The 10,186-nt window shown below is 33.3% G+C and overlaps 1 protein-coding gene across 2 annotated transcripts; it reads right to left on the bottom strand.

Annotated features, from left to right (window-relative positions):
• Nucleotides 1-1,969: 1,969 nt before the first annotated feature.
• Nucleotides 1,970-9,432, bottom strand: LOC114406320 (transcription factor MYB3R-5-like). 2 transcript variants are annotated; one of them, XM_028369006.1, is made up of 9 exons: nucleotides 9,317-9,432; nucleotides 8,716-8,873; nucleotides 8,447-8,498; nucleotides 8,069-8,126; nucleotides 7,415-7,509; nucleotides 7,232-7,335; nucleotides 5,062-5,190; nucleotides 2,732-3,721; nucleotides 1,970-2,248 (listed from the first exon to the last, which is right to left on the bottom strand). In XM_028369006.1, exons 2-8 carry the CDS (start codon nucleotides 8,853-8,855, stop codon nucleotides 2,779-2,781), a joined length of 1,521 nt encoding a protein of 506 aa, XP_028224807.1. In that variant the 5' UTR covers nucleotides 8,856-8,873; nucleotides 9,317-9,432; the 3' UTR covers nucleotides 1,970-2,248; nucleotides 2,732-2,778. The 2 variants fall into 2 exon arrangements, with proteins under 2 accessions (XP_028224807.1, XP_028224806.1); XM_028369005.1 differs by having other exon boundaries at nucleotides 8,716-8,863.
• Between the last annotated feature and the right edge of the window lie 754 nt (nucleotides 9,433-10,186).

Below are 10,186 nucleotides of genomic sequence, written 5' to 3'. Positions count from 1 at the left end.
GGCCCCTCGTAGGAAGGGGAAGATGTTGCAAAGAGGCATCATAGAGTGACTGCATCAATGCACACCCACCTTGTTGCAACTCTGACTATATGCCTTGGTTTTACAAGGTTTCCCATCCCCATGTCATTCCACCTGAGGAGAGACAACCACCACGTGGTCTTGCATATATGTTTACTGCCCATCCCAGTACAGCCACAGCCTGGGCAGCTACTGGCAGACTATCTACCAGGTGGAGACTACTCTTGCTAGCTAATGCAAATTGGATTTTGTTGATTTCTCTTTCCTAAATTGTCACTGAAAAATAGTTGCTAATTGTAATTATTATTGTAGGATTAATTCTAGATGGTGTTAGGAGCTATGCAGAGCTTGTTGGACCTTAGAGTTGTTCCAGACGACACGAGTCATCATCAGATCATACAACAAGCTTTGCAATTGACAGCTGAGTGCAACTCAGACACACGAAAATAGTAGAAGAGGACAACCAAGGATGGTGGAAAGGGTGGCAGAGGAAGTTGTTGTTGTTTATTATCTTTTTATGGTTGGATGTAGTGTGTACAACTTTTGTTGTTTTAATTTTTCTAGTTTATGTTGTGGTTGAATTACTTTTTTTCTTGCATTCATTAACATCTAAACAACTTGTTTCTACTATAACAACAGTTTCTTCAATTGATTCATAAAACAAACATCAACAACTAAAGAAGTACTAATAATACAAACTTTTCTTTAAAATAGAAAAAAAAAACTCGTGTATGATTTTTATAAAGTAAAAACATGACTAAACAAATTTATCACGGATTAGAGCAATGATCTCATCAGCAGATCTTGGTTTCCTTGGTTTGTGAGCAGGACAAGGATTTCATTTGAAGATCAGCCAAAAATTGCATTCAACTCAATCAACCTTTGCTACTAAATTTCAAAAAGATTAAAAACATTTTTTCTACATCATCCTTGCGTTTAAGATTCATACACTCGCATTCAACACAACCATCACTTGCATAAACATGTTGGCAGTAAAAAAATCAATATAAATTTTGCAATCACCAATGGCGTCCATAATTGTTTTCCTTAAAGCATCAAGTGACATGTCCTCACTTATTATAACGACTTTAGGACCACTAGGGCATTCAAACAATATCCCTTCAGATGATGAAAGTATGTCACCATCGCAATACACAACAACAAATACATTCTCCATGTTTTAAGCAATATGGTGAATGTCAAGAAGCAAAGATGTTGAGTTGCATCAAACCCCTACCGCTATTTATATTAGATGATATATTGTTCTTTCATGAGTCATATCAATGATTGAGATCGCATCGACAGATAAATAGTTTGGATTGCATCCATATTTAATTTGATTGTTATGCATATAAGAAAAAAGTAATGTTGAGTCATTATGTTTAAAAAAGTGTTTAGTTAATAAATGCAGTGTTGCAGTAGAAAAAAATACACAACGGAATCACAATTTTATTGTGTTAAAGGGGTGTGAAAATGTCTCTACCAATTTGGATTTATTAAGATAATCTTCATTCATCACAACACTAGATTATTTTCATCTTAATAATGGCTTGCTTGGATCTTAATCGGTATGGACAAGCTGTATCGAAACTTGAAAGCCTTGTGATAATAGTATAAGAATGTATAATATATAATATTTTACAAAAAATATTGTTAGTATTTATTGCTTATTTAATTCATTTAAATGCTTATTTTTTGAATGGATCCCCCACTTAGTATAAAATATATAATTAAAATTTATTATTGTAATAAAATTGAATTTTCATTTCATTTGAGATGATCTTTTATAAATGTATAATCATGAATGAAAAAAATAAATAAAACTTAGACTTGGTAGAGTGTGACTGTCAACCTTACCTAGTGCTTCAATCAAGTACTACATTACCTGACTAAATAAAACAAGGGTTACATTACTAAATGTAGTGTAATTCTATATTTAAAGAAAAGATGCTAAATGAAAATTTGTTATGAAACTTTCCAATAACTTTCCAAATATTTGTTATTCTAGGAGTATAAATTTGTGCAAAACTTGTGTGCGCAGTATAAAAATATATAAAACTACATATCAACAATTAAATGGAATCTATCAAAAACTCTTAATCTACACGTATCCAACAGCTTCTGCTTGTCACCATCCATGGAGTATAATTACTTGCAAAATTGGCTAACTGTGGTCAACCACTTATGAGAAAAATTTAGTCAGCTTCAAGGGGAAGACCAATGGTGGTCCCTGCAATTCAGAGGAGTAGTTATCAAAATTCAGGTAAAAAAAAAAAACTAAATATGCCATGTTAGATTAGATAATTGAAAAGGTAACAGGGAATGCAAGGGTAACAATTGGATATTTATAATGACTTTTTATAGTGAAACAAAATAAGAAAATCATATTCAAATACACCTTTTTTTCTAGCTCCATAAAAGTTGCATTAACATTTTAAGAAGACTATTACCAAGTGGACTGAACAAGGAAGAGAAAGAAAAAAAACTAATTTTCTCAATTCATTCATTGTCACCAAACATTCACAACACACATGAATATTTTCCTGCTAATACAATGAAAATATTCTATGGCATTATTAAACTGCAACTAATATCATCAAGACCTTCTGTTCCTAGTGAATTAAGTTTTCTAGTCAGGTCTCTTTCCTATATGAGAACGAACTGTCCTTCCAAAAAATGAACAATTATAGGACGATAAGTAAGAAGGACTTACAACTTACGAACTATGTCTCTGCCAATTTAATTTTATGAAGACAACCTTCAGTCATCACATTTTTTCATCTTACGAGCATGCTTCTCTTTTTCAAATGCAAAATCAAGTTGTTTCTCCAAACACTTAATAGCTGTTTGCCTGGATCTTGATCGGTATGGAGAAGTTGTGTTGAATGCCTTATTATGGGGAATGTTACTCCCATAGCAATTGTTTACTGGACTCACAGGTAACCGCACAACTTCAGAACCAGTAATATCATTTGTTCTCTCTTGTTCATTATAAGCATGTGAATCATTAACTCCTTTTGCAACCGCACTAGGAGTGACAGGTCTTTTGACTACACTCCTCTTTCTCAAGATGGAAGGAGTGGGGAAAGTTTTAGCTGCCTTTTTCAATATTGATTCAGGAGATTCTGAGCATAATTCACTTCCCTTCACCGGAGGTGGAGTTAAGTAACCAACAGATGACATCATTGGCGAAGCAAATAACTCATTTTGCTGCAGGCCAGAGATATTAGAATAATAAGAATCTAAAGGAAGTGTTGGTTCATAACAAAAAGAACCAAGGGTTTGACTTTCCTTTGAATAAAAATTTCTGGTTAAACTGCAACTCTTCTTTTCACCATTACTCATGCAATGATCAACTCTTGGGTTGTCATTGAGTCCAGGATTCTCAAATTTTGGCTCACTGTTTATTCTAAAATAATCTCCAAACACTGGTTCTAAGTTACTACAGCTGAAACCTTTGTTGGATGATCTATTGCATTCTATGCAGTCAGAATCAGCAGACCCTTTTGCAGGAACATTTGAAGAATCACCGAACTCTCTAACTGTTTCTGAGGACTCTAGTTGATTCTTATCACTGTTACCCAGATTAATGTCTGTAGTTTTGGATGATGATACAATGGGGGGAAGTCTTCCCGTAGCCAAATAGAAATTCATCTTTTTCTTCAAAGAACTATTCCAATGGTTCTTTATTGAATTATCAGTCCTGCAGAAAAATTAAATATACAATGTATATAAGCATTTTATCACAAATATAATTCAATATACCAGAAAATATTGAAAAAAAAAATCATACAACTGGTACATAGATGAGTATTTTTGTTATTTTGTAGTGATCCGTTTTACAAATTTCAATAATGTGATTTATAAATGGTACCAAATTAAAAAAAAAAAGTGTTCTTAATGAAATTGAGAAGATTGATCAATGCATGTGAGGGATTTAAACAACAAACAATGAAGAAATGTCATCAGAAATTAGTAGTCCATGGAAACTATTAGCATACCCTGATTAACGAGAATGGCCAATCTTCGGTTATAATAATAGGAAGATAGTTAGTTGTATTAGTTAGAAGGGGAGTGATGAGAGGGTAAAATAATAGGAAGGAAAGAATAGAGAACATCTTTGGTTTTAGAGTGGAAATCAGGAGGGAAAGTCCAGGTCTCTTGAGTACAAGGGGAGTAGAGAGAGGATCCATTATACATTAGTGACGTCTGGCCCTTTTATCATGCTGACAGTGCTCAGAGGGTATTCTTTCTGTAACAAAGACTGGATGTTTTCAAAACACACAAATCCTAAACCAGTTTCTGTCAAAAACCATGACAGGAAGAATATAAAAAGTTATATGTATATGCAAACTAGAAAAGGACAAACTCACAAGTGGAAGAAGCTAGTTGCCATTTACAATTGGCTAAAATATGTTTGTAACTATGGCCATATTTGGTTTTAGTCCTCTAAAAACTATTTAGTAGATTTTGTTCCTCATAGAAATTAAAATACTTGAAAATGGTCCATATCAAGTATCACCACTTTATTGCTGACATGGCATGCATTTAGGCATACCGTTGCCACATCATCAACAAGTGTAGTGATAGATCATTCTAAAACAAATTAAAATTTACAAGGGCCAAAACCATCATAACAATTTTTTAGAGGACTAAAACCAAATTTAACAATAATTATAGGGATTAAAAACATATTTAAACCTTTAAATTTAACAACTATTAAAGTAAGATCAATATTGTTTTCAATAGATAAATAGGGTAATGATTGCTATGGCATTTTTCTTCATCATTATGCATTTTCCGTGTCTTTTTCCTTTGTAGGGGTGGCAGGTGGGTGGGTGAACAAAAATTTCATTCAAATGGAGTGTAACTAGAATACATCCTCTGATTAATTTTATTATTTAGAAAGAAAAAAGAATACCCTAAAATCATACTTCACAATTAGCATAATATGATAAAGACAGCATTCTGTGATACTTGTTAAATATTAATTTTGACTTTAATTTCATTTATGCTAGCGAAAGAATTAATTGGAAAGTATACCTTCCATGAAGAACCTTAGCTATTTCAGCCCATTTGTTGCCATGTATACGATGAGCATCCATAAGGGCTAATTCCTCCTCCTGAGTCCAGGGATCCTTCTTTATGTCAGGATTAAGATGATTGCACCATCTGTAAATGTTTGAAACCAATTTCATGATAACGAGCATGTATACCAAAGCCAATGCCTATATATTTTTGGTTTTCATGAAGATTCAATAATCAACAGAATAAGTTATAACAGGAAAAATGAAACGCAAAAATAACAAAGCTAGCATAATTTGATTATTTGAGTAACCCATATACAAAGCTAAGAGTTGTAGTCAAATCTTATAATACAATCTGTTAAGATATAAGGAGAAGGGAGAGCTAGTTAAGATAGTTAGACTATTAATGAGTCACTTAGTTAGTTATTAACGAGTCAGTCAGTCAGTCAGTTAGTTAGTTAGCTATTAATAAGTCAGTCAGTCAGTTACTTAGTTAGGGGGGCTTATTAGATATATATAGGGGAAGAAGGATATGAGAGAGGCAAAATTTGTTGTCATTGTAAATTGAGCATTAACTCTTTGTGAAAGGAGAAATCCATTGTGAAGGGGAAACCCTTGGAGGAGAGTTTTCTCTCCTATTTTTTGTTCTTTTCTTACTATTCAATAAAGTTTTTTCTTTTCTTCATCATTTCAATTCTTGGTTCCTAACATTTGGTCCGACCTGTCGGGTCTTCGAGGGAGAGCCAGTGTTATAAATGGAGGAAGCACAAATTTGGGGTAAGGGGGAGCTACGAGCATTCGTGGGGGAAGACCCAATTGGTTGGATTTCTAGGGCTGAAACACTCTATCGAGGTACAAGAAATTCCTTCATTCCATAAGCTGCAATATGCATTCATGTGCATGGAGGATATTGTGATGCATTGTTTCTACATTTGAAGCCAAATGAACCCAAATTCAGATTGGGAGTCATTTTCCATAGCATTGATCAAAAGATTCGGAGATCGCTATGGTAACCACGTCTTTGAAAGATTGAGTATCTTGAAGCAAGAAGAACAAATTAAGAAGGAAAACCACATCAACAAAAAGGAGAGTTGCATAGTGTTCTTGAAAGAGAGGACCAACATTTTAGAGCTAAAACATATGCTGTGGAAGATCCTCAAATAATGAAGAGGTTGATCCTCATTTGACTCAGCAATACAAAAATAGCATGGAGGAAAATGGGTCAGAATGCAGTGAAGCAAAGGCTTGTTCTTGGACCAGAAAGGTGGAACTAGCCACCTCTGACGGAAGCACAAAACAGGAAACTAACTTGAAGGGTAGCAATTTTGAGAGTGATGATGACCCATTGCAATTCTTGAAATCAGAAAACAAAAGTAAAGAAGAAGGTTCAATAATCAAGAATCACACTCTTTGTAGTGGAGAAGAAAGCAAAAATGAAGCAAAGATAGCAAGAGAAACAAAGATTGAAAAGTTATGATGGACGAAGAAGTTGATCCATTGATAAAGAGGGAGACAACCAAGGAAAATAGAGTGAAAAATGTGGGCTGCAAAGAAGATTTTCTTGATAACCCAATTGTTAGGACTTAAGCACAAGAGGAGAGCCCAACCTAAAAGACTAGTCCATTAGGTGGGAGAATCTCAAGGTTTAAAAGTATCACATCAAGTAGTTTATTCTACTCAATATGGGACTACTAACATTGTCAACCCCTTTTAAGGGTCGACGTCCACTGCAGCTTTCACTCTATCGACACTGACCCAGTGGTAGCCATTTTCCCTTGGACGACTTAATTCATCAATCAGTGTTCGGTTTGCACCTTAATCTAGCCTATAGGTAGCTAGCCCTTTCCATGGTCTGACTCTCAACAAAAAGCATCAATCGTTAGGATCTAAGCACAAGAGGAGAGTCCAACCCAAAAGACTAGTCCATTAGGTGGGAGAACTACAAGGCTTAAGTACCACATCAAGTAGTTTATTCTACTGAATGTGGGACTCCTAACACAATCTAAAATATGAGTTATCCTCTTAAACTTAGGAACATGCAGATGAAATTTAAGGCTTTTAAAACTTTGAAGGCTAAACAATCCAATGAATCATAGATGAAGTTTAGTATTTATAAATACAAAGGATTAATTATAATAAATATATATACATATATAAGAATTTCACAAAAACTTCAGTTAACCTACCGTTCTCGGCACTGTTTTCCTATTCGACCAGGCAAAGACTTAGATATCAAAGACCATTTTTTAGGTCCATGTGTAGACACCATTTCAATTATTTTATCATCCTCCTGTGTGGGCCAAGCAAGAGAAGTTAATAATTGATTAGGATTGTCTAACAAATAGAAAAGATAAGGACTAGGTTTCAACCTCCTGAGTCCAAGGTCCTTTAACGAGTTCTGGATGAAGAACTTTTTGCCATCTGTGCAGACATTGAACTTCTGATTTACCCGGTAAAAACTCAGCTGCAAGCCACATTTCAAATTGGTTTCATGAAAAAAGCATAATGCTTTCAGTAAGCACTCAGTACCGAAAATCTTATGTATATACTGATTATACTCACCCGAACTAATTCCATTGGTTTACACACATAATAATTCTCATTCACAGAAAAACAATTTATCCAAACATCAAGGAAAGAAGCAAATAGAGATTTAGGAATTTGTTTCTGTAATTTCATTCTGACTTTTTTTACTTACATTAACAAACTTATCCTCGAGTCTTTTTTTAATTACATACTAGTCTTTTTTTACTTCATATTTTCAGACAAGAGATGGATGAGTCTGCTCTGCAAATGGAAAACTCTGACAAGGAACTTCGCAAAATAGTTTTGTTACTGTGCAATTTATTTTAGAAATAAACATTCTTAGTCCTTCAATTCAAATATCTCGAGTAAGTTCGAACATTCATTACATTGTAACAATCACTTGACTAACTTTTCATTTCACCAGGATGCAATAACAACATAAACTTTTAAATTAAAACATAAAAGGTCATCACTACTTAGCAAATAAAAGTATATACCTATTTTCTTCCAATTCTTGCCATTAAAAACTTGAACAGCATTCGTTAATGTGTCATCCTGCAGCAAGTTGAAGAAAGCACTAAATCCAATTACCAATGGAAAAACAAGTAGTAATGAGAACAAATATCTCGAACTCCATTCACAACTAAGTAAACCATAAATATATCAACATTTTTGTATGTGTTGAGAGAAATAATTTTGGGATCATGTTTGGTTACTCTCTAACAGTATGTTTGATATTTTGCCTGGAAACTCAGATTCGGAAAAGTAAGATTTGGGATGCTTTTGCAAACTTAAGTTTAACCCAAACTTAGGTTTGCAAACTTTAATCGAAACATGCTTAGTAAGTAAAGAATAAATCTCCCCCAGAGACTAACATCCTCTTCCGTCCAACCACCCCTTGCACGCCTAACAGGGCCAGTGGTTCTCCTGCGTAGAGTGAAACCATTCACAACAAAATTCAGTGCACAATGATTGTAGAAAATGATTCAAAAAAGAAGAAAAAGAGAAATTCTCCAAAGCAAAAAGTAAAATCAGCTACTATTACAAAATGCGAAATTAAGCAATAACAAATAGGCAAACAAAAAATACAGCACACTGAATGATGTGAAAGTGAAGAACAAGAAAACTTGAACAAAAATGTTACCGATTAGATGGCAATGCTGATTTACGTTCCGTTGATGACTTGGGCATAGCACTGCCACTGCCTTCTGATACAGAAGAGCTGGAATTAGCATTAGTTTGCTTATTCTCCGAACAATGCTGCTCTGATTTCTCCTCAGCCATATAGCCTTCTAGAATCACCTCCAAAGCAAAAAATCAAAATCAACAAAGCAATGCACATCACTTTCTAAAACACACTCAAATTCGACATAGCAATCGTCAAAAAACCCCACTAAAACTCCAAAAGTTTAGAAGTAAGACTAAAAAAAAAACTAAACCCACAAACCGTTATTAGATCAATACAATTACCAACATGAAAAAACGCCAAAACACCCCATCACAAAATGCATAGAATTTCCATGCGTATTCACCACACACACCCAAATAGTAATAATTAAATAACTGAAAAAAACTCCATTACCTAAAACTCGAAACCTATAGTGGAAACAAGAAAACGCAAAAACTAGTTCAAAAAGCATCAGTTACCATAATAGAGAGAGAGAGAGAGAGACTGGGAGAAAGCAGAAGCTGAAGAAGAGAGAGAAGGAACAAAAACGTGAAATTCCACGAAAGAGAAGAGGTACCTCTGTTATTAGCAGAAAAGTGGCGGGAATTGAGCGAAGGAAAAAGGTAGAAACTGCGGAGAGAGCAAGCGACGAGAGTAATGGCTTTCGAAAACTGGTCGCCCGTTGAAACAAATCATGTAACCAAAAGGAACAAAATAAATTATTTTTAAAAATCAACAAAATAATCTTAGATAACGAATTCATATAGATAATTGGGAAAACCGAACGGTTTACTTATCAGATTATTTGGTTTAATTTTTTTACTTAAGTATTTTAGTCCTTTAGGATGTGTTTTTTTATTTCCTAAAATTAAAAATTATTTTTCCCTAAATTTTGATAAATTATTTTTTATTCTATGTGATAAATTAAAAGTTTGTCATGGTTTTTAACTTTCATAAATTAATTTTTATTTTTAGTTGATTGAATTTATATTTTACAATTATCAGAAAATATTAAAAACCATTACAAAATGCCAAAGAATGTTATAAAATATCAATTTATTATATCAAGAATTAAAAATATAATTTATCAAAATTGAAGGACTAAAAAATATATTTTTAAATTTTAAGGACTACAAAAAATACACTCCTAAATTTAGGAATAATAAGCATAATTTTTTTATTTTTTCAATTAAAGACCACGAATCACTTTGCAAATCTGATATTTTGATTTTGATTTTTAATTAATAATTTATCAAAAGACTCTTTTGTCCTTAATCTTTTAAATTCAATCCCTAAAATATAGTAAAATATTACCCAATCAAGTTCAAATCTTTGTATCAGCGTTTGAATCTTAACTGGTTTGGTTTCTAATTAACTTACTTCTACTTTTAAATTGTATAAACTTATTTTCAGTTAAAAATCATATACAAAAACTAAAATAATTACA

This window comes from Glycine soja, chromosome 3 (genome assembly GCF_004193775.1).
Source record: "Glycine soja cultivar W05 chromosome 3, ASM419377v2, whole genome shotgun sequence".
Lineage (NCBI taxonomy): Eukaryota > Viridiplantae > Streptophyta > Magnoliopsida > Fabales > Fabaceae > Glycine > Glycine soja.
Note: the sequence above shows the minus strand (reverse complement) of the source record. Positions and strands in the feature narration are given on the sequence as shown.